The sequence below is a fragment of the Ornithorhynchus anatinus genome, chromosome 2 (genome assembly GCF_004115215.2).
Source record: "Ornithorhynchus anatinus isolate Pmale09 chromosome 2, mOrnAna1.pri.v4, whole genome shotgun sequence".
Lineage (NCBI taxonomy): Eukaryota > Metazoa > Chordata > Mammalia > Monotremata > Ornithorhynchidae > Ornithorhynchus > Ornithorhynchus anatinus.
Genome location: NC_041729.1, coordinates 24,978,890 through 25,003,486, shown reverse-complemented (window position 1 = coordinate 25,003,486; position 24,597 = coordinate 24,978,890). Strand labels below are relative to the sequence as shown.

The window sequence follows — 24,597 nt, the reverse complement described above, 5'->3', positions numbered from 1 at the left end:
GTGCGACCCATACGAGACGTAGACTGTGTGCAACCTGATTATCTTGCATTTACTCCAGTGCCTGGCATATAGTAAGCGCTTAACAAATTCCATTATAGAAAAAAGCTCAGAATCCAGGATCCACTGGCTACCAGTACAGCTACCGTGGACTTTCCTCGCTGGTCAGACCAGAGCCAGGTCTTTGCACCGGGGATGGACGTTCAGGCCAGGCCATGGGCCCTGGGTCAAGTGGTCCAAGTCGGTACCGAGAGGAAGGCAGAGGGGCTGGGGCTCTGCTCGGCATAAGCAGGAGGCCCAGAAGAGCCAACGGGTTATGAAATTATGGCGGGGGCAGCAGGAGGAGCGGCAGTCCTTCAGGCCGGCAGAGAATGGCGGGAGTGGTCTTGGGTCAGAGAGGAGCAGCCCCGTCCTCAGAGGGTGGAGCCGGAAACTGGGCTTTGGGCAGCGGCGGGAGTGGGGTGATGGGTGGTTAAGGACTGGATCCAGACAGCCCTCTTCCCGGAGACCTGAGGAGGTGAGCACTGCTGGATCGGAGGTGCTCTGTACACAGTAAGCGCTCAACAGATACGATTGAATGAACGGAGGACCCGAAGGCAAAACCACTTGGAGTCAAGACTGTGCTCCTCCTCAGCACAGCTCTTTCGGTCCAGCCAGCTGGGGCCCCCAGCCACCTCTCCCTGCCCACCAAGGTAATAATAATAATAATAATGATAATTACGGTATTTGTTAAGCACTTACTATGTGTCAAGCACTGTTCTAAGCGCTGGGGTAGATATAATAATAATGTTGGCATTTGTTAAGCACTTACTGTGTGCAATGCACTGTTCTAAATGCTGGGGAGGATATAAGGTGATCAGGTTGTCCCACGTGGGGCTCACAGTCTTAATGCCCATTTTACAGATGAGGGAACTGAGGCGCAGAGAAGATAAGTGACTTGCCCAAAATTACACAACTGACAAGCAGTGAAGCTGGGATTTGAACCCATGATCTCTGAGTCCCCAGCCCGGGCTCTTTCCACTGAGCCACGCTGCTTAAATATAAGCTAATTAATTTGGACGCAGTCCCTGTCCCACAGAGGAGTCACAGTCTTAATCCCTATTTTACAGATGAGGTCACTGAGGCCCAGAGAAGTGAAGTGACTTGCCCAGCAGACAAGCAGCGGAGCTGGGATTAGAACTCAGATCCTTCTGACTCCCAGGCCCTACCCACGAGGCCACCCTGCTCCCCGACCCCTATCTCGCCACGAGCCTGGTCTCGGAGGTTACAGGGAGAAGCAGAAGGAGGAGGAGGAGGAAGAACAGGAAAGGCTCAGGTCTGAGCAGGAAGTCCCAGCCCAGTCCTTCAGCCCCAAGGGCCCTGTCCCATAGAACTGTGGAAAGAGCCACTCTGGGAGTGGGGACTGAGGGGGAGGGAGGAATAATTGCCTCTCTCTGGGGGTTTCTCGTCCCTGGCTCGATAAGTCGAGACCAGAGGGAGCGGGAGGAAGAGGTTTGAGGGTGCCCAGCCTGCGGCCCCGCCCACGACATTATCACATTAAGCTGCGTGCCCGGCATAATGTGTGTGACATCATTAGCCGTGTAGTCAGAACTTCGATCTAGCTTCAGCAGCCCTAGCCTCAGTAGCCCTGCCAGGGGAGAGTGTCGGGGTCTCGGAATAGGCAGCTGCATTCGGCCTTTGAAGAGTAATAATAACGATAATAATAATGATGATGGTATTTGTTAAACACTTACTATGTGTCCAACACTGTTCTAAGCACAGGGATAGATACAATTAGTCACTATGGGCACAGTCCCTGCCCCACTCGGGGTTCACAATCTAAACAGGGAGGAGGACAGATACTGAATTCCCCTTTTACAGATGAGCAACCTGGGGCCCAGGGAAGTTAAGTGACTTGCCCGAGGTGGTACAGCAGGCAATTGGCAGAGCGGGGATTAGAACCCAGGTCCTCTGACTCCCAGCTCCCCACCATCTCCCTGTCCCTTACCTGCAATGGTGTAGAGAGCTGTGACCGCCAGCATCAGGACGGTGGAGAGGTACAGGTTCCAGCCCAGGCAGATCTGCACAAACAGGGCACCCGAGTACAGGTCCGTCTGAAAGAACCACACCAGACATCAATCCCCTGAGACCCGTCTCCTCCTCTATCTTTTCTTCCTTTTCCTTTTCTTCTTCTCCTCCACTGGCTTCCTGGGTCATCTCAGTCCTCAGTTTCCCTCCCTTATAAAATGGGGGGGTGGCCAGCCTGAGGTATGAGGAGGTATGAGGCACATATCTACCAACTCTGTTACATAGTACTCTCCCAAGCGTTTACTATAGTGCTCTGCACACAATAAGCACTCAATAAATACCATTGATTGATTGAGTTGGAGATGAGGAGCCTTAAAGCCCCTGGAAACCGTGGTATTCGTTAAGCGCTTTCTGTGTGCCGGGCACTGTACCAAGTACTGGGGAGGATACGAGCAAATCGAGATGGACACAGAACCTGTCCCACCTGGAGCTCTCAGTCTTAATACTCATTTTCCATATGAGGTAATTGAGGCACAGCGAAGTGAATGACTTGCCCAAGATCACACAGAATCGGGATTAGGACCCAGATCCTTCTGACTTCCAGGCCCAGGCTCTATCCACTAGGACACACTGCCTCTCCAAAGAAGTGTTGGTCTATTCCAGTCGTTTGCGTCGACTGTGGGAGGGTTCGTGAGCTTCAAGAAGTGCTTGGGCCCAAATGCTGAGAGGAAAGATCTATGCTTGGCTTCCCTCTCCCACCCAACGTGGTAGGGTGAGCACCTGAGGCCTTGCCCTCTTCTGAGAGCAAGGATGGGATGGAACCAAATGTTAACTCCACAGCAACCCAAGTATAATAATAATAACTGTGGGATTTAAGTGCATACTACGTGTCAGGCACCGCACTTACGCGCTGAGGTAGAAACAACATAATCAGGACCCACCCGGGGGTCACAGTCTAGATAGGAGGTAGAACAGGCCTCATTTTGCAGATGAGGGATCTGAGGCCCAGAGAAGCTAAGTGACTTGCCCAAGATCACACAGCAGGAAAGCGGCAGAGCTGGAACTAGAACCCGGGTCCCTCTGACTCCCAGGCCCGTGGCCCTATCCACTAGGCCACACTGCTTCTCAGCATCACAGAGCGAAAGACTCCACAGTGCCAATGAGCCTTTGGGAAGAAAGGGCTGCCGCAGGGAAAAAAGACACTCGTTTCTGAGACTACCTCCCCCCACCCACACATATATACTGATACCCACCAGCCCCTCGGGGTCCCAAACTCCATTTCTGTGACAGTTTTCCAAGAGGTCAGACTTCTCGGGCTTCCTTCCTTCAGGATCCTCTGAAATCTCCCCCAAGGCGCTCAGGAGGTGTTTGGATACATTTTTTTTTTTTAATGGTCCTTAAGTGCTTACTATATGCCAACATTGTACTAAGCAGTAGGGTAGATTCAGGATAATCTGGCTGAACACAGTTCCTGTCCCACATAGGACGCAGTCTTAATCTCTGTTTTTCAGACGAGGCAACCGAGGCCCAGAGAAGTTAAGTGACACGGCCAAGGACACACAGCATACAGGCAGCGGAGCCAGTATTAGAACCCAGATCCTCTGACTCCCAGGCCTGTGCTCTTTCCACTAGGCCAAGCTGCTACTCATTCACGGCCCAAGGGGACTCAGGGGTGTTTCGGTTGGGTGTTCCCTTCCTAATAATAAGGACGGTTGCTAAAAACACCAGTTGTCACCCGGACCCTCCCCAAACGACGCAGTCACCAGCGGAGGGAGAACACCAGGCTGAAGGGACCTGGTTTTTTTCCTAGGGCTCATTATAGCATAGGTGAAGGCCCTTCCTTAGGAGCTGGGGAAACCGAGGGGCCGAGCTGAGACATTTAGCCAATGGAAGTCCCCACCCCTGCCTTCACGCTCCCTGCCCCACCTGCACCCTCGGGCTGACTGGCCCAACTCCACCGGCAAGAAGCCCTTCCAGGCTGCGTCTCAGCCCTTCTGTGCCAGCTGGGGGTTGAGGGAAGGGTCCCCTCTTGCTACTGAGCCACCTCAGATTGCAGAAGCCTGCCATTTGCATGCTTGTTCAACGCAAGACTCCAGACATAGTAGCTGCCATCAGTGGAGCGGGCACAGTGACGGGACACGTACCCCCCGTGAGAAAGGGGGAAAGTCACCACTCTCCTCTAATAATAATAATAATAATGTTGGTATTAGTTAAGCGCTATGTGCAGAGCACTGTTCTAAGCGTTGGGGGAGATACAGGGTAATCAGGTTGTCCCACGTGAGGCTCACAGTTAATCCCCATTTTCCAGATGAGGGAACTGAGGCCCAGAGAAGTGAAGTGACTTGCCCACACTCACACAGCTGACAAGTGGCAGAGCCGGGAGTCGAACCGGTGACCTCTGACTCCGAAGCCCGGGCTCTTTCCACTGAGCCACGCTGCTTCCCCATACGTACATATATATATGTATACATCTATAATTCTATTTATTAATATCGATGCCTGTTTACTTGTATTGATGTCTGTCTCCCCACCAGCTCCAGACTGTGAGCCCACTGTGGGCAGGGACCGTCTGTCTTTATTACTTGTATTGCTCCATCCCTTGTCTGCTGTGTGACCTTAGGCAAATCACTTAACTTCTCTGTGCCTCAGTTACCTCATCTGTAAAATGGGGATTAAAGTGTGAGCCCCACATGGGACCACCTGATTACCCTATACCTATCCCAGTGTTTAGAACAGTGCTTGGCACATGGTAAGCACTTAACAAATGCCATAATTATTATTATTCCAAGCACTTAATACAGTGCTCTGCACACAGTAAGTGCTCAATAAATGCAGTAATGAATAAATGGTGACTAGTCCCCACTCCTGGTCCTAGGGGCCACCTACCCGGCCTTGAGATTGAGACCCTCTGGGGGAATTTGTTGGGGCTCAACTGCTCTCGTGACTCCTTTTCTGTCCACTCTCAGCTCTCTCTCGGTGTGCAGTCAGCTCCCACCTACTGCCCTCAGTCTCCTGCAGTGACCTCTTCTCTGCCCACTATCATCTCTCCCAGTCCCTCCAGTCAACTCCCACCTCCTGCACTCAGGCCCCACCTGTGACACCAGGAGTCCCTGCCTTTCCAGCCTCCGATTCCCATTCCCGGCCTGCGGCTCGGGCCTCGGGCTGACCAGACGGTATCTGAGCAAGAAGGAAGACACTCCATCAAATCCCAGTCAGGCCTACGACCTCCTGGAAAGCAGGGGCTCTGATTCCATCCGGCCGGGCCTGGGCCGCTCTTGAGCCACGCGTCAGGGCTACTTCCGTCACGGTCAGTCACCTGGCAATTCAGGACCGTGGCTCTTCTCCGGGTGAGGGGGCCGTCTCCTGCTGGTCAGTGCTCGTACTATTCATTCATTCAATAGTATTTATCGAACGCTTACTATCTGCAGAGCACTGTACTAAGCACTTGGAATGGACAATTCAGCAGCAGATAGAGACAATCCCCGCCCAATAACGGGCTCACAGTCTATACTACACTGCCTGCTGCCCTCACACACGCTGGCACAGGGTGAGGTTCAGTGTAGCTTGGTCGAGCAGATACGGCTCGGGTCTGGGAGTCCGAAAGATCCGGTTCTAGTCCCGGATCTACCATTTGCCTGCTGAGTGATGCTGGGCAAGTCATTTCACTTCTCTGTGCCTCAGTGGCCTCATCTGTAAAATGGGGATTAAGATTGTGATTATATCTACCCCGGTGCTTAGCACATAGTAAATGCTTAAATACCATCATTTTTACTTAATTTCTCTGTGCCTCAGTTACCTCATCTGTAAAATGGGGATTATGACTGTGAGCCCCACGGGGAACATGGATTGTGTCCAACCTGATTCCCTTGGATCTACCTCAGGGCTTAGAACACTGACTGGCACATAATAAGTTTGACAAATACCACACAAAAAAATTAACAATGAAGCCCTTGTTCCTGCTTTCGAGGCGCTCGAAGACTTCAAGGAGCATTTCTCCGGAAGTCGATCCCTCAGTTGGCAGTCCCCTTATGGTCTAAATGGGAAGGCCAAGGGTGGAGGGAGCTGGGGTACCTGTCAGGGTGGATGGGCTAACGGTAGCACCCAGGGGGAGACTAGGGTGCAGTTGGGAGTGGGGCTAACAGACGGGAAAGGAAGCAACAAGAAAGGGGAGGAGGTGGAAGCGTGAGGTACTGGGTAGAGCCCAAGCTTGGGTGTCAGAGGACTTGATTTCTAATCCCAGCTCCACCACTTGTTTGCTGTGTGACCCTGGGGGGTCACTTAAGTTCTCAGTTTCCTCAACTGCAAAATGAGGGTCTTCCCTTCAACTTGGACTGTGAGCCCCACGTGGGACAGGTACCGTGTCCGTTCTGATTCTCTTGTATCTATCCCAGCACCTTAGTACAGTACCTGGCTTATAGTAGGCACTTTAACAAAAAAAATAGAGCCCAGGCCTGGGGTCAGGAGACCTGGATTCTAATCCTGGTTCTGCAACTTGCCTGTTGTGTAACCTTGGCCAACTTCCCTCTGACTCAGTCTCCTCATCAATCAGTCAACCAGTGGTGTTTAGTGAGGACTTACCACATCCAGAGCACTGTACTAAGCACTTGGGAGAGCACAATACAATAGAATTATCAGACATCTGTAAAATAGAGGTTAAATATCTCTTCTCCCACACCCTTAGACTGAGCGTCCCATACGGTAGAGGGACCGTGTCTTCCCTGATTCTCTTTTATTTTCCCCGAGCTTAGTGCAGTGTTTGGCACATAGTTAGTGCTTATCAAATACCACAGTTATTATTACTAGGTAAGAGATGGGAGGTAACAGATGAAGGGAGAGATAAATTGGGAAGAGGGAGTAATAACAGGTGGGGAGCTAGGGTAATGTCCTGACGAGACATTCTTCCCCCTGCATTTCCCTTGATTTTCTGCTCTGGAATGGATTTTTCTCCCTTTTTGTGTGCTGGCTTTTGCTTTTGCCAAAAAGGACACTCCCTGTTTGCGCCCCTGACAAACTCCTCTCTCTTAAATTGTAAACTCCCTGATGATTGGGATTGTGCGACTTGAGATTGTTGTACAAAAATCTACTCTGTTTGTGAGGTCGTGACGCAGGTACGTCAACAGTCACTCCTCTCCTTGCCTCAACAGTTTCTGACCCATTCAGCGTCCCTCCTGTCCTGCCAGAACACCCCGCCCCCTCATCCCCAATGCAGAGGTTCAGGGCCTGGGAAGAAAGGCAGTGCCTAGAGCTGGGGGAAATGCCACGGCCATGTCTTTTCCCGGCTCAGCAGAGTGGCCAGGGAGAGACTGGCTTGGTGAGTCCTCAACACCAGCTCTGTCCGGCCCTCTGTCTTGCTGCCCCTCCCACAGTTCCCCCCTTCGGCTCCGGCAGCCTTCTGTCCCGCTGCCCCTACGGCCAGCTCCGCCCGGCCTCCTGGCGCGATGTCTCCACCATCAGTAGTTGTCCAGCTGCCTCCGCAGTCAGGTCTCTCCAGTCCCTGTCCCACAGTTCCTACCAACAGCTCTGTTCAGTCCTCACTCCCACAGCCCCAACCAACATTCTGGCTGGACTCCTGTCCTTCCCACTTAGACCCCCATCATCTGATAATCAATCAATCTTCAATCATATTTCTTGAGCACTTATTATGTGCAGAGCCCCTAATCTCACAAAGCACATTACAGGGCTAACTAGGTCCAGACCCAGCCCAGGGCCCGCGTCAATGAAAGTGCCTAAAACACACGATGTTAATTTTGATTGCCCACTCTGTCTCTGCCACAGCTGAACCTGGACTCAGCATCGTTCCCTGCTAGCCATTCGGCCCCACAGTCAACGAGAGGCCCGGCAAGGAGTGGAAGCCCATTTCCCAAATAGGGAAACCGAAACACAGAGAGGTTACGGGACTTCCCCGATGTCACCCGGCTGAGGGTCCCGGATAAGACCTCGTTTCCTTTTCCTTTCCACCACAGACGCGGATAAAAGAACCTCAGACCTCGACCCCTGGATTCCTCTGCCGGAGTCGTGACCCCGCTATCGCCCACTCAGGCTAGAGAATGATGGGTAGCCTCTGACAGAAGCAGGGTGCGAGGAGGGGTGGGAAAAAGGGTGCCGGGGGGCATCTGTGAGGGGCCATGCCGATAACCAGCCCACCGAGGGTGGTCCCCAGCCGATCCAAGGTAGATCGCCTAGCAGCGGCTCCCATTCCCCCACCTCTATGCTGCCTGGGGTTTTTTTTGGTGTTTTGTTTTTTAATGGTATTTAAGTACTCATTATTAATAATAATAATAATAATTGTGGTATTTGTTAAGCACTTACTACGTGCCAGCCACTATCTTAAACACGGGGGTAAATACAAGTTTACCAGGTTGGACACAGTCCCTTTCCCACATGGTGCTCACAGTCTCAATCCCCATTTAGCAGATGAGGGAACTGAGACACAGAGAAGTGAAGTGGCTTGCCCAAGGTCCCACAGCAAAGTGGAGGAGCCGACTTTAGAATCCACGTCCTTCTAACTCCCAGGCTCATACTCTACCCACCAGGACGTGCTGCCTGGCACATACGCTTACTACGTGCCAGGCACTATACTGAGCACCGGGGTCGCCACAAGTTAGTCGGGTTGGACACACTCCACGTCCCACATGGGATTCATGATCGATCCTCATTTTACAGATGAGATAACTGAGGGCCAGAGAAGTGAAGCCACCTGCCCAAGGTCACCCACAGCCAACAAGTGGCAGAGCCGGGATTCAAACCCAGGTCCATCTGACTTCCAGGCCCCTGCTCTATCCACTAGGCCCTTCTAAGGCGGGGAATCCTCAGAGGACCAGAGCGGGCAAGACCGACTGCTCCTCAGTAAATCCTGCCAGAGGAAACAAAGCCAACCCCACAAGGCCACCACTCCTCCCGAGGGTCTTCTTGCCACAGCTCTTCCGTCCAGGAGCTCCGCCTCTCATGGAGGACCTCCTTGCCAAGCTCCCCTTATTGAGCGCTTACTATGTTCTGAGCACTGTACTAAGGGCTTGGGGGAGTCCAGTGTCCTGGAGAGGAAGAGGACCACTGAGGGAGCGAAGTGAGGAGGGGCAGGCATCTCTCCGTACCCTTCCCAGCCCCGGGGGTGGACTAAGGTGTGAGCTCAGAACTGCCGATCTGCCGTCCGGGATGGTCACTCCCTGGCCAGGAGGCTCCCGCCCTTGTAATTTGGCCTTGGGAGGGGAAGATTGCAGGCACAGTCCTGCTCGTTAAAGACGTCTGTCGTCTGGGACAAGTCGGATAATTACACTGCTGCTTCCAATGAGGCTGGTGGGCCAGAGGCCTTTGAAGCCCGCTCCCTTGGGTCTATGGCCAAGGTCACGGCCCACGTGTTGGGGAACCTCTCTGTTCCGGGCTTCCCGCCCACCTCCCATCCCCTCTACCCGCCCCATCCTGACTGCAGGGTCTTGGGGGGGCCGGCCTCCTCGGCGTCTCTGGATTCACAGCGGGGAAGGTGACAGACGTCTTCGAGAAGCAGCTCTGCCTAGTGGATAGAGCATGGCCCTGGGAGTCAGAAGGACCTGGGTTCTAATCCCACATCTGCCGTTTGTCGGCTGTGTGACCTTGGACAAGTAACTTAATTTCACTGGGCCTGTTTTCTCAAATGTAAAATGGAGATTAAGACTGTGAGCCCCATGTAGGACATAAACTGCATCCAACCTGATGAGCTTGTATCGATCCTAGGGTTTAGTACAGTGTCTGACATAGAATAAACACTTAGATATTATTTTAAAAAAAACTTCCATGGGGATATGAGGATATTCTGTAGCCTATAAACTCACTGTGGGCAGGTAACATGTCTACCAGCCCTGTTATATCCTACTTGGAGAAGCAGCGTGGCTCAGTGGAAAGAGCACGGGCTTTGGAGTCAGAGGTCATGGGTTCGAATCCCGGCTCTGCCACTTGTCAGCTGTGTGACTGTGGGCGAGTCACTACTTCTCTGTGCCTCAGTTACCTCATCTGTAAAATGGGGATTAAGACTGTGAGCCCCACGTGGGACAACCTGATTCCCCTGTATCTACCCCAGCACTTAGAAAGGTGCTCTGCACATAGTAAGCGCTTAACAAATACCAACATTATTATTACTCTCCCAAGTGCTTACTACAGTGCTCTGCACACAATAAGTGCTCAGTGAGTACCAATGGCTGACTGACTAGCTATTCAACCCTCAATTCAACTCTCCACACATTAGTCCCCGCCTGGAGATTCCCTTCAGTCGGACCCTCAGCCAGTCAACAGATGGTGTGGATTAAGCGTCCCAGAGCTAAAGGAAATTCTAGAGGAAGAATGAGACAATACCTGCCCTCAAGGAGCTTATCATCCATTGGAGAAGTCGGGACTGGCACCTCACGTGAGAAACTAATAAACGTAAGCGCGAGGAGGGAAGAAAAGTAACATCAAAAGATACCAGAAACCTAGAAACCTAGAATTTCCGACCACGTGGATGATGAGGAGCGGTCGAGGCTCGGCAGTCCTGACGCGAACGTGCAGGGAGGAACTGGTTATATTGCTCACGGCTCGTTCAGGACCATTAGTCCTCTCTGGTCCCTGCCAGTCACACTCCTCTGGGGCCCAGGATGCAACGAGAAGCAGACAAGCAGCGTGGCCTCGTGAAAATAGCACAGGCCTGGGAGCCAGAGGATCTGAGTTCTAATTCCAGCTCTGCCATATACTTGCTGGGTTACTTTGGGCAAGTGACCTCTTTCTGCCTCGGTTCTCCTGTTCTCCCTCCTACTTAGGCTGTGTGCCCCATGTGGGACAGGGACGGTGTCTAATCTAATTGACTTGTACCTACTCCAGCACTTAGAAGAGTGTTTGACACATAGTAAGCACTTAGCAAGAACCATAAAATGAAGCAAAACAAATAAGAGTAGTCATCGTGGCATTTGTTAAACTCTCACTTTGCGCCAAGCACTGTACGGGGATCTGGGGTAGAGACAAGATCATCAGGTTGGACGCAGTCCAGCAGTGTGATAAGGGGCTGCCCCATCCCCGGCCAGAACTAAAAACCGGCACACTGCAAATGACAAATGTGACAAGAGAGCTAAGGTTGAGGTTTACTTGTGCACGGGGGAAATGTGCTCATGTTCACAATCATCCAACACTCCACTGCGCGCGCGCACACACACATGCAAGGAAGCAGATCATGTGTAGCACTCACACCCCAGGCTCCATCTCTCTCAGAAGTTCCAGTGTTCCCGGTTTCGCTCCTCTTCTCTTCCCACATACTCAATCTGTCACCAAATCCTGTCGGTTCCACCTTCACAACATCGCTAAAATCCGTCCTTTCCTCTCCACCCAAACTGCTGCCGGGCCGATCCAAGCACATATCCTGATCTGTCTTGATTACTGCGTGGCTCAGTGGAAAGAGCCCGGGCTTGGGAGTCAGAGGTCATGGGTTCTAATCCCGGCTCCGCCGCTTGCCGGCTGTGTGACTTTGGGCACGTCGCTTAACTTCTCTGTGACTCAGTTCTCTCATCTGGAAAATGGGGATTAAGGCTGAGCCCCATATGGGACAACCTGTTCACCTTGTATCTCCCCGCAGAGCTTAGAACAGTGCTTTGCACATAGAAAACGCTTAATGCTACCATTATCATTATTATTATTACTGCATCAGCCTCCTCAACCCTGCCTTCTGTCTCCCTCCACTCCAGACCATACTTGACTCTCCTGCCCTGATTATTTTTCTCTAAAACCTCTCCTCAAGAACCTCCAGTGGTTGCCCATCCACCTCGGCATCGAACAGAAACTCCTTTCCATTGGCTTTAAAGCACTCAGTCACCTTGCCCCCTCCTACCTTATCTCACTGATTTCCTACAACAACCCAGCCCACACTCTTTGCTCCTCTAATGCCAAACTACTCACTGTACCTCGTTGTCATCTATCTCGCCCTGACCCCCTCGACTATATCCTGCTTCGGGTCTGGAATTCCCTCCCCTTTTATATCTGACGACCCATCGCTCTCCCCACTTTCAAAGCCTTATTAACATCACATCTCCAAGAGGCCTTCCCCGATTAAGCCCTCCTTTCCTCCACTCCCTCTCTCTTCTATGTCACCCTTGCACTTGAATTTGTATCCTGTATTCACCCCACCTTCAGCTCCACTGAACATATGTATATAGCCATAATTTATGTAAATATAGGTATATACATCTCCTCCAAGAGGCCTTTCCTAACTAAGCCCTCCTTTCCTCTTCTCCCACTCCCTTCTGCGTCGCCCTGACTTGCTCCCTTTATTCACCACCCCCTTCCAGCCCCACAGCATTTGTAATTATATTTGTTTATATTAATATCTGCCTCTCTGTCTACCCCTCTAAACTGTAAGCTCATCATGGGCGAGGAATTGCCTGTTACACCGTATGTACTGTCCCCAGCGCTCATTAGAGTGCTCTGTACATAGTAAGTGCTCAGTAAATACGAAAGACTGACTATAGTCATATCTGTCTCCCCCAGTGGACTCCAAACCCGTTATGGACAGGGACCAGGGCTGCCAACTCTGTTCTAGTGTGCTCTCCCAAGCGCTTAGTTCAGTGATTGACTGACTGACTGATTCTCTCCGAATGTCACGAATGGGAAATGATGATGCTACAGCTGTGGCCTTTCTCCAGGACGACCCAGGGCTCCGGGCTGACACAGACCATCCTCAATTGACCAGATAAGCTCGTGGCTGTGGGGAGAGGTCCTAAAATCATGGTGGTCGGCGTCAGAGTGCACTGACCGGAGCCCGTTGCTGGGTTCCGGTACCACCTCGTCCCAGAATCTTTGACCTCCTTTACCCATCCGGTGCGTTCTCCGCAGGAAGCCGGGCGCATGTGGACTGTTCAAAGGGAGCTGGGGTGACTCCTCTCCTGCCCGCCCACGTCTGGACTACAAGGCGAGCCAGATGGCAGCCGGTGACGCGTGATCTTCAGCCAGAAATAGCCAAGCAAGCCGTGGCCAGACCTAGAAGCCGGGGGGTGGGGGGCAGGGGTTGGGGGGAGGGTGGCTTGCCCTGGGAGGAGGATCAGCTGTCTGCTGGATGTTTGTGGTTCAGCTCACCTCAAGGCCTGTGGCCATGTAGGCAGCTACACTTCAAATAGCCAAGATAAAACATTCTGCCCGGAAGCCATAGCTCATCAGTGGCACCTCTCCTTAGCCTGCTGTGAATATAATAATTAGCATTCTTGGCCTTCTGTTAGCAGCTTTCATCAAAATGCTTCAAAGCCCTTTACCGCCATTTATTATTCTGACCTAACCGTAGGTATTAGGTATTATGCTCTCCATTTTACGAGCAGGTAAACAGCAGGCCCTGTGAGGCTGCCTGAGTCGGCTTGGCTACCCACCAGTGGTGGAGCCAGGTTTTATAGCCAGGACTTCTGGATGCCAAAGACACCAGCACCCCTCTTCTTTCTCCCACCACACAATCCCAGCTGGATTCTTGATTTCCAAAGAATCCCCTGCATCCACTGTATTTTCAAAGCCAATCTACCATCTGACTGAACTTCCTCATATGCTGGATTGGTATTTTCCTCCCTTTTTGGCAAAGGACGAAACTGAGACAGGGAACGATTAAGTCATTTGGCCAACATTATCCATCAACAGTGGCAGAGGTCGGATTTGAACCCAGCTCTCTGATCTCCCAGGTCTAGATTCCCCCCGATGCCTTGGCTGGGAATATATTGCCGCTAAATGGTACAGGAAACTAACTGCACCCTGACGTGAGGCATTCTTGGAGTCCCACAGGGAGGAGAGGGTAGTAACTCTCAGAGTAGTGAGTACCGTAAGGTTGTTGTCCTCCCTGGAACCCAACTGAGTTCAATTTGCCTTCATTCTGGCCTCCTGCTAGCCAGTCCGGCAGACTCCACTTATTATCATTATTATCGTATTTGTTAAGCACTTACTATGTGTCGAGCACTGTTCTAAACGCTGGGGCAGATACAAGTTAATAAGGTCAGACACGATCCCTAACCCACAAGAGGCGCACAGTCTAAGAACGGGTATTCAATCCCCATTTTACAGAAGAGGAAACTGAAGCCCAGAGAAGTGAAGTGACTCACCCAAGGTCACTAGGCAGGCAAATATAGAGCTGGGAGTCTGGGAGAATTTCTCCCTTCCTCCCAATTACCTCAGCAGCTCAGCCCCATGGAGGATGTAGACTTGTAAGGAAAACTTGAGAGAAAGAGATTCTTTGTTTCCCAGATGTTTTAGGCTTAGGTTTTAGGTTGCCAGGGGAGAAGTCAGCTGAAGGCTGTGACAGGTTCAGTGTCATTAAGTTGAAACCTGACTATTGTTTTAACACAGCTCCCCAGTCTAGATCAGCCCTATAAAGAGCTTTTTTACTCTCTGGTCCAGGTACCACGTGGAAAAGGTACAGGTAAGAGTACTTTCCCAGCTCTTCAAGCCCCACAACTAATGCACAAGTGCTCTCCCTGTCAGGCACTGTATTAAGCATAGAGAGAGAGAATGAATGAATATGAATGACCCAGTGGATAAAGCATAGGCCTGGGTGTCAGAAGGACCTGGGTTCTCATCGTTGCTCTGCCACTTGGGTGCTGTATGACCTTAGGAAAGTCACTTCATTTCTCTGGGCCTCAGTAACCACCTGTAATATGGGGATTAAGACTGACCCCTATGTGGAGCAGGGAACGTGTCCAATCCGATTGGCCTTTAACCATCCCAGCGCTTAAAACAGTGCCTGGTACATAGTTAGTGCTTAACAAAATACCACAACTATTATTATTATTATGCTTCAATTACTTTGATTACTCTATAAATACTTTCACACCCGTCTGCTCTGTTAGAAGGCAGGCACCTTGCTTGCAGGGAATGTGGCACTAGCTTGTTTGGTATTTGGTACTTTCCAAGGACTTAAAGTAGTTTATTGCTGCTAGTGGGCCCTCATAACTGAGTTGGGGTTTTTTGTGGCATTCTGTTAAATGCTCACTGTGTGTCAAACGCTGCGGTAGAGACGAGATAATCAAGTTGGACAGAGTCTCCGTCCCACAAGGGGCTCACAGTCTAAGTCAGAGGGGGGAGGATTTAATCCCTGTTTTACAGATGAGGTAACAGGAATGGAGAAGTGAAGTGACTTGCCCGAGGCCACACAGCAGGAAAGTGGCCGAGTTGCATTAGAACCCAGGTCTTTTCACTAGGACACCATCACTTGCTTCTACACTACTACTATTATTAGTTGGGCTCATCCTGCTGGTCACCCTGATCAAGACAGGGTCAGAGGCAGAGAATCAAAGCAGCTTCTGTAATCTTCCCGCTGAAGACCTGGGTATAGAGTCCTTTCAATCCCCTGTCCCAGTTCATCTGAGTTAGGCAGAAGAGGAGAAGCAGCATGGCCTAGTGGATAGAGCATGGGCCTGGGAGTCAGAAGGACCATCGACCGATTGATTGATTAATTGACTCCTTCCCTGGGTAGTCCGGAGGGCGGGTGGTGGGACCCATCTCGCCCCTGAGCCTCCCGGGGCCCCACACTTGCCGTCACCTCCAGACCTCAGGCCCTCAAGAAGTGCAGGGTCCCTTGCAGGGGCCCAGAAGGATGAGGGGGGACAGGGGCAGGGCCACTCACCGATATCTTGGTGAAGACAGACAGCAGGAGTGACAGGACGGACAGATACACCCGGATCCTCTGTCCACCGAACCGCCTCTGGAGGTACTCTGGCACGGTGACCACCTGCGGAACACACAAGCCTCTGCACCTGCACAGCCTCGCCCACGGACCCCAGATCCCCTCCCTTCCCCGCCCCTGCCCCCGGGACCACGAGCCAGATGCCAAGTCACTTAAGCTAGGGTCTTCCCTACTTGGCCAAACTGGGCCTCGCCCTGAGCAAGAGGCTGACTCTAATGGGGTCATCATGGTCTTTGGTCAGAACCCCAGAAGGACGGGGATCCCCAAGTTGGGGGACATCCGAGGCGTCTCGGGGCTTCTGACTCTCTTTGCAAGAGCAGTCCAGGATGGGGCGGTGGGAAGGGCAGAGGTGAGGGGGATCGGTGTGGGGGGAGGGGAGAAGGGGCAGTGTAGGAGGGACTGGAAGCTCTTTATGGACAGGGAATGTCTCTGTTTATTGTTATATTATACTCTTCCAAGTGCGCAGTACAGTGCTCTGCAGATAGTGAGCACTCAATAACTACAAGTGACCGACAGCGAGGACCGAACACAGGAGTGTCAATGCCTGGAAAGAAATTGAGACATTCCTTCCCCCAACAGGCTCTCTTAGGGCTGATGGACGCCAGCCCACCACAAGTCTCCAAGTCTCCAGCTCCTGACTAGTGTGTGGTAAGATCTGAGTCACAGCCGGGGAATCCCCTTGGCCCTCTTGCCTCCCCCACTAGCCTTCCTCCCCGACGGGGGCGGGCGGGCAGGCACTCACACACACCCTTCTCAGAGCCCTCCCTATTGCCAACTGTTCAGGAGCCAAAATGAAATCAATCCACCAGAATAGAAGACAAGTGCTCCAAGGACCCTCTCCCACCTGAGGCCCTCCAGACACCCAATGGCCAAGATCCCAGCACTCTTTGGACCTGGGGTAGGGAAGAGCTTCAGGGACATTCAAGGTCCTTTCCCTTCTTATTTATTTCAATGCATCTGTTAATACGGCCAGGCATCGTACTAAGTGCTGGGGTTAGTACGAGCTAGTCAGGTTGGACACAGTCCCTGTCCCACAAGGGGCTCACAGTCTTAATCCCCATTTACAGACAAGGTGACCGAGTCACAGTGAAGTGACTTGCCCAACGTCACACAGCAGACAAGTAGGGGAGTCAGGATTAGAACCCAGGTCCTTTTGACTCCCAGGACCTGCTCTATCCATTAGACCACGCTGCTTCTGGGCTCCTTCTCACAGGCAAAAGGTCAGGATCCCCGAGCAATGGGGGCTGTGATGGTGGCCCCCGGCCAAAGTCACGCTCCCCGCCCCTCACACCAGCCCGGCCGGCCGCCGTCGGACGGGACGTGCTGACCCGCGGCGGAACACTCACCCCTGAGGAGATGTAGACGGGCAAGAACACCCAAGCCAGGGCCAGCAGCACGTAGGTAGCCTAGGGAGTGGAAAAACCCAAACCCAGTGTCAGAAGCGGATTCTTGCCCCAACCAAAGCCAATAAAATCCCCATCCCACTGCAGGACCGAGACCCAGACCCTCAGCCAAAGGCCCTGGGTCCTTATCCCGTGGGAGAGACGTCACCTCCTGCAACAGGAAGGCCCGGGCGGGGGCGGCGGGAGACTTACGTTCCACTCGAAGCCCGCTACCGCCAGGCCGCCCGCAGCACCCGCCCCCGCCAGTCCGATGAACAGCCCGGATCCTTCGCTACTGGCAAACAGGGAGGCACCGATCTGCAAAACAAACCCACTGAGCTGAGCTCAGGTGGAGGGCCAGCCCCGGGGCCTCGCCACCACCCCCAGGATGGAGACGGGTCCCGCCTTGGGGGAATGAGGTCCGCGCAGGGCGACTGGGGGCTGCAAATCACCGTCACGCTGCCTCCGGGCCTCCTCACATCACTGCCACCTCCCGATTCCTCTCCCCTCAGTCATTCAGTCGATCGTATTTATTGCGTGCAGAGCACTGTGCTAATTGCTTGGGAGAGTACAACCTAACACATAGCATCGTGACACAGCTCCTTCCAGCCTTCTCTGGGTCCCCCTTGCCTACCCCCATTCCCTCCTTCCGACTTCATCTTTCCTCCTTCACCATTTCCCTACATTTCTGGCTCCCCCAAATTCTACAACCTCCTCAGTTCTGCCCTTGGGTGATGTAGGGGGGGAGGAGAAGGGAGAAAGAAGTGGAAAAATTACTACTACTAATAATAACAAATAGCTTATAAAACTAAAATAAAGAGATTTATTGAGTGCCCATTGCTCAATGTGAGCAGGAAATGTGTCCTATCGTTATACTGTACTCTCTCAAGCGCTTAGTACAGTGCTCTGCACACAGTAACTAGTCAACAAATATGATGACTGATTGCAAGACACTGTCCTAAGCGTCTAGGCTTCGCCCTGCTCAACAGGGAGGAACTAAAGGATGGCCTAGGAGCAGGCATGGACAGAGGGAACTGGGAGAGAGGCTCAGTTGCAGTGGTAGGAAGTTGGTGGCTAGGAGTCTGGTGTTGGGGGAGCGGGCGGAGCGGGAGATTTTAGCAGGGGATTTAGGAGTCAGGGGCTGGGAGTCGGATAGCCTGGGAGTTAGGTGGCTGGGGGCTGGGAGCCAGAGGGCTAGGGGACAGGGAGCTGGGAGAGGGCCCGACAGAAAGGTGCCGGGGCCTGCTGTACATCCCCTCGATTCTATTTATCGGGATCAATTTGTCTTGTTTTTGTCTGTCTCCCCCGATTAGACTGTGAGCCCGTCAATGGGCAGGGATCGTCTCCATCGGTTGCCCAATTGTCCGTTCCAAGCGCTTAGTCCAGTGCTCTGCACATAGTAAGCGCTCAATAAATACTATGAAATGAACGAATGAATGGTGGATCAGGGAACGGGCCTGGAGAGAGAGGGTGAGGGCAGCTAGCTGAAGAGGTTGGGGAGGGGGCACTCACCGGCCACCAGGCCACATTCCTGCCCGCGAGGAAGTATCCGCTCACCGTGTCCGTGCTCACTCGGCACGAGGCCTGCAACGATAGGGTAGAGTCGGAGAGGGGAGAGGAGCGCCGGAGCGGTCTCAAACCCGGGGCCCGCGCTAAGGAGACACGGCCTCGCCAGCCCCCCGGGTGGGACGGGGGACGGACCAATCTGACCACATCTGCCCCGGGCCCACTGCCCGCCGGCCTCGTGGCCAAGGCGACCGGCGGTGACCTCGACACGGGGACCTGGAATCTGTGGGTAAAAGTCACCTCCTGGGGTTGGAAGGGCCACATTTTGGAAATGCTGGGACGGGGTAGCCGATGAGCCGGCGCGGAGAACTCCCGTGGCGGGACCGTCAGTCTGAGGCACGCAGGTGGAGGATCCCTGAGAGGGGAGCACGCACGGCTGCCCCTGCCCCAAGCTGGACGGGCCAAGCAGCCAAAATTAATTAACTATGGTTCCTGTTAAGTGCTTACTTCGTGCCAAGCACTGTTCTAAGGATTGGGATAGATACAAGTTAATGAGGTTGGACACAGCCCCCGTCCACTTAATAATAATCGTGGTGTTCGTTAAGCGCTTCCTATGTGCCAGTCACTCTACCTTGTCTTCTCTGTGCCTCAGTTTCCTCATCTGTAAAATGGGGATTAAGAATGTGAGCCCTATGTGAGAAAGGGACTGTGTGCAGCACAATTATCTTGTAACTACCCCAGCACTTAGTACAGTGCTTGGCACATAATAAGCCCATAAATACCATTCCCTCCCACCTAGACTGTGAGTCCCATATAGGTCAGGCATGGTGTCCACCTATCTTGTATGTTCTCCAGTGTTTAGTACAGGGCCTGGAACATGGTAAGTGTTTAACAAACGCCATTATTATCTGTGCTCATACTATTATCACTATCATACTATTATTACTGAGCACTTATAATTCTTTGGTCGTATAAGCTATTTGTTATTGGTAGTAGTAATAATAATACTTATTATTAAGCACTGTACTAAGCACTTATAACTTTTTATTTTAGTTTTACAAGCTATTTGTTGTTATTAATAATGATTAATATAATAACATTACTATAACATTAATAATAATAAAAATATTCGTATTTGTTAGGCGCTCACTATGTGCAGGGCACTGTTCTAAGCGCTGGGGGAGATACAGGGTGATCAGGTCGTCCCACGTGAGGCTCACAGTTAATCCCCATTTTACAGATGAGGTAACTGAGGCCCAGAGAAGTGAAGTGAGTTGCCCACAGTCACCCAGCTGACAAGTGGCAGAGGCGGAAGTCGAACCCATGACCTCTGACTCCGAAGCCCAGGCTCTTTCCACTGAGCCACGCTGCATTAAATGTTAAATAATATATTATAATATTATAATTGCTTATAATTAGTCAATAATAATAACAAATAGCTTATAAAACTAAAATTAAAAATTATTATACGCGCTTAGTACAGTGCTCTGCGCAAAGTGGACAGAGCACAGGCTTGGGAGTCAGAGGACGTGGGTTCTAATCCCGGCTCCTCCACTGGTCTGTTAGGTGACCTTGGCCAAGCTGTTTAACCTCCTCCCTACGCCTCAGTTCCCTCAACTGTAAAACGGGGATTAAGACTCGGCGCCCCGTGTGGGCCGAAGACCTGATTACCCTGTGTCTACCCCAGCTCTTAGCCCGGCGATGGGCACGTAGTAAGTGCTTAACAAACGCCATGATAATGATAAGAATTGATGATAATAGTCCTTAATACTGTTATTATTATATAAAACCGTGGATTGGTTATTCCTATTGCTGCTGCAAAAAAGAACCACACAGAAGAGATAGCCAGGAGGGGGCGGCCTCACCCCACACATCCTCTTTGATGAGGTTTCCACCCCCTTGATTCTATTTATCGTGATTAAGTTGTCTTGTTTTTCTCCCTCTGTCTCTCCCGATTAGACTGTAAGCCCGTCAGTGGGCCGGGACGGTCTCTCTCTGTTGCCCGATTGTCCATTCCAAGCGCTTAGTACAGTGCCCAGCACCCAGCGCTCAATAAATACTACTGAATGAATGTGTGGAGGCCATGGACACAGCTGACGTTGCCCCCTCCGGGCCCAGCTTGGGGGCTCAGACGAGGAGGCTGTCGGACTCCGTGGATAATAATGTTGGTATTTCTTAAGCGCTATGGGCGGAGCACTGCTCTAAGCGCTGGGATAGATACGGGGTCGTCAGGTTGTCCCACGCGAGGCGCACCGTCTTCATCCCCCTTTTCCAGATGAGGGATCCGAGGCCCGGAGACGTGAAGCGCCTTGCCCACAGTCACACAGCTGACAGGTGGCAGAGCCGGGATTCGAACCCGTGACCTCTGACTCCCAAGCCCGGGCTCATTCCACTGAGCCACGCCGCTTCTCGGGGATCCGATCCGTGCCCCCATTCCCCCTCTTCCCCAAGGCCCTTGTCTTCAGCCACCTAAACCACCCAGAGCTGACTAGTATCACGTAGTCCTCTCCCCTCCTCCAGGAGGCCTTCCCAGCCTGAGCCCTCCCTTTCCCTCCGCTCTTCCTCCCCTCCCCATTCCCCCTCCTCCCTCCCTCTGCTCTACCCCCTTCCCCGTCCCACAGCACTTGTCTAGATTTCTATATATTATTTATTACTCCATTTTATTACGTCAGGAAGCAGTGTGGCTTCGTGGCAAGAGCAAGGACTTGGGAGTGAGACGTCGTGGGTTCTGATCCCCCGCTCTGCCACTTGTCAGCTGGGTGACCTCGGGCAAGTCGCTTAACTTCTCTGGGCCTCAGTGATTTCATCTGTAAAATGGGGATTAAAACTGTGAGCCCCACGTGGACCATCCGATGACCTTGTATCTCCCCCAGCGCTTAGAACGGTACTTGGCACATAGTAAGCGTTTAACAAATACCATTATTAGAGAGGCAGCGTGGCGTAGTGGAAAGAGCACCGGCTTGGGAGTCAGAGGTCATGGGTTCTAATCCCGGCTCCGCCACTTGTCAGCTGTGTGACTTTGGGCAAGTCACTTAACTTCTCTGGGCCTCAGTTACCTCGCCTGTAAAATGGGGATTAAGACTGTGAGCCCCACGTGGGACAACCTGATGACCTTGTATCTACCCCAGTGCTTAGAACAGTGCTTGACACATAGTAAACACTTAACAAATACCATCATCATCATTATTATTATTAATGATTTGCATATATCTATGATTTTATCTGTTTTGATGGTTTTGATGCCTGCCTATTTGTTTTGTTTTGCTGTCTGTCTCCGCCGTTTAGACTGTGAGCCCACTGTTAGGCAGGGACTGTCTCTATCTGTTGCCGAATTGTACATTCCAAGCGATTAGTACAGTGTTCTGCACACAGTAAGCGCTCCAGAAATACAATTGATTGAATGAATGAATAATAATCATGATATCTGTTCAGTGCTTACTATGTGCCGGGCACTGTTCCAAGCGCTAGGATGGATACACGATAACTGAGTTGTCCCACATGGCGCTCACAGTCTTAATCCCCATTTTACAGACGAGAGAATTGCAGCACAAAGAAGGTGAAGTGACTTGCCCAAGGTCACCCAGCGGACAAATGGCGGAGCCGAGATCAGAACCTTCTGACTCCCAAGCCCATGCTCTAACCACCAGGCCATGCTGCTGCTCCTTCTTGGCAGAGAACGTCAGGTTTGAATCCTGTGAAAGATGGCATGTAGCGTGGCGATTTTAGAGGGATTTTGAAGACACTGGGTAGTCACTGAAAAGCAGGAAAGTCTGCAAAAACGTGATTTCCGGCCATCAGAGCCTTCAGTTAGCTAGTAAATAATGGAAAAATAAAAAGAACTGACGAATCAGTATCCACATAGAGCTAGGCAATGATTTTCCCAGTTGATTTTCCAACACCCCGGATAGTAAACGCTTAAAATATACCATATTTACTACTTACCGTATTTACTTACTATGTGCACAGCACTGTACTAAGCACTTGGGCTAGTACAACAGAATAAGCAGATCCGTTGCCTGCCCATAACAAATTTACAGTCTAAAAGGGGAGATGGACATTACTATAAATAATTTACAATATATAATTAAAAGACTAGTAACCTGTATCATATTTCTGCTGTTCTCTCCCAAACACTTAGTACAACGCCGGGTACCTAGTAAGGTCTCGATAGTAACTACTGATTGATTGGCTGATTGATGGCATCCAGCAGACAGAAAAGGACTATCCCCCTGCCCTATAAACGGTGACATTCTAATCCCACCGACTCGTTCGAGCCTCCTCACAATATCTCATTAAAAATAATAACAATGCCATTTGTACAGCATTTACTATGTGCCAAGCACTGTGAAAAGCGTAATGGTCGGTACAAGATAATCAGATCAGACGGTCCCAGTTCCACATGGAGCTCAGAGATTAAGCGGGGAGGGAGAACTCATTTAACCCCCATTTTACAAATGAGGAAACTGAGGCAGGGACAAGTTAAGTGATTTGGTCAACGGGTTAGGCCTGCCTCGACCATTACTGTCTGAACCCTTATGATCCAGAAGGAAATTATTATTATTAGTCAATCATACTTATTGAGCACTTATTGCGTGCCAAGCACTGAACTGAGTTCTTGGGCGGGAACAATACAACAATTGAACAGACATTCCCTGCCCACTACGAAATTACATTATTCCTATTATATTTCCTGAGTGCTTATTATGTGTCAAGCACTGTACTAAGCCCTGGGGTAGATATAAGTTAATCAGGTCCCACATGGGGCTCAGAGTCTGAGTAGGAGGGAGAACAAGTATTAAACCTCCATTTTGCAGGTGAGGTAACTGAGGCACGGTTAAATGAAGTGACTTGCCCAAGGTCACACGGCAGGCAACGGGCAGAGCCAGGTCCTCCGACTCCCAGGCCCGCGTTCTTTACACTAGGCCTTGCTGCTCCTCGAGGAAAGGGGGAAGCTTAGGATGTCCATCCAAGAAAGACTTCCAGGAACTCTCAAGAGTTATACAACATGTGGCCGGGCAAGCTGCCAAAAGGTAAATCCACAAGAACGACAACAATAGATTGGCCGACAGATCCGGGAGACGGAAGCCCATAAGGGCAGAGCTCACCTCCTCCAAGAGGCCTTCCCAGACTGAGCTTCCCCTTTTCTCTCTGCTCCCTCTCTGCTCCCGCTTCGCCTCCCCTCAGCCAAGCCCCCTTTCCCTCTGCCCTTCCCCTCCCCTCAGCACTGTGCTCATTTGTATATATTATTTATCACCCTATTTATTTTGTTAATGAGGTGTACATCCCCTCGATCCTATTTATCGTGATCACGTTGTCTTTTTTCGTCCGTCTGCCTCCCCCGATTAGACAGTGAGCCCGTCATTGGGCAGGGATGGTCTCTGTCTGTTGCCGAATTGTACGTGCCAAGCGCTTAGTACAGCGCTCTGCACCTAGTAAGCACTCAATAAATACTATTGAATGAATAAATGAACACCTTCCTGGAATACGCATCCCAAGTGCAGAGTAAACTCCTTCATGGGTTGACTTTAGAACCGTGAGAGGCACATAGTAACCGCTTAATAAATATTGTAATTATTATTATTATTATTGACCTTTGAACTTCCTGCACAGCAGGGAAATACACCCACAAGCCATGGCTCCTGCTCTCACTCTTCCTTGAGAGAATGAATGAATGAATGGCCGCTAGGAGCCCAGGCCAAGGGGCCGCCGTAATTTGGGGGGCGTAAAGAGGGAAAGGGGGTAGAACATCCGGGGGGTGGGGGGTTCTGCAGAAGCAGGAACAGAGGAAAGGGAATCGAAAGACGGAGAAGCAGCACGGCCTGCTTGGAAAAAGCCCAGGCCTGAGAGTCAGAGGACCTGGGTTCTAATCCCAGATCTGCCTGTTGCCTGACCTTGGGCAAGACATTTCACTTGTGTGCCTCAGTTACCTCATCTGCAAAATGGGGTTCAATCGCCTTCTTTCTGATTTTAACCGAGTAGCAACGTGGCTTCGTGGATAGAGCCCGGGCCTGAGAGTCAGAGGACCTGAGATCTAATCCTGGCTTGTCTGCTGTATGACCTTGGGCA

The 24,597-nt window shown here is 51.5% G+C and overlaps 1 protein-coding gene across 3 annotated transcripts in view; it reads right to left on the bottom strand.

The window, feature by feature from the left end:
- Window positions 1–24,597, bottom strand: part of SLC5A10 (solute carrier family 5 member 10) — a 144,581-nt gene that overhangs the window by 111,683 nt on the left and 8,301 nt on the right. For 2 of the 3 annotated variants that reach the window (XM_039910692.1, XM_029056944.2), the window contains exons 2-6: window positions 18,538–18,609; window positions 17,239–17,343; window positions 16,990–17,049; window positions 15,584–15,688; window positions 1,985–2,090 (exon numbers count right to left, since the gene is read on the bottom strand). In XM_039910692.1, the coding sequence (XP_039766626.1) occupies window positions 1,985–2,090; window positions 15,584–15,688; window positions 16,990–17,049; window positions 17,239–17,343; window positions 18,538–18,609 (448 nt within the window). The remainder of the gene's footprint in view (window positions 1–1,984; window positions 2,091–15,583; window positions 15,689–16,989; window positions 17,050–17,238; window positions 17,344–18,537; window positions 18,610–24,597) is intronic. The other variant, XM_029056952.2, reaches the window with a different exon arrangement.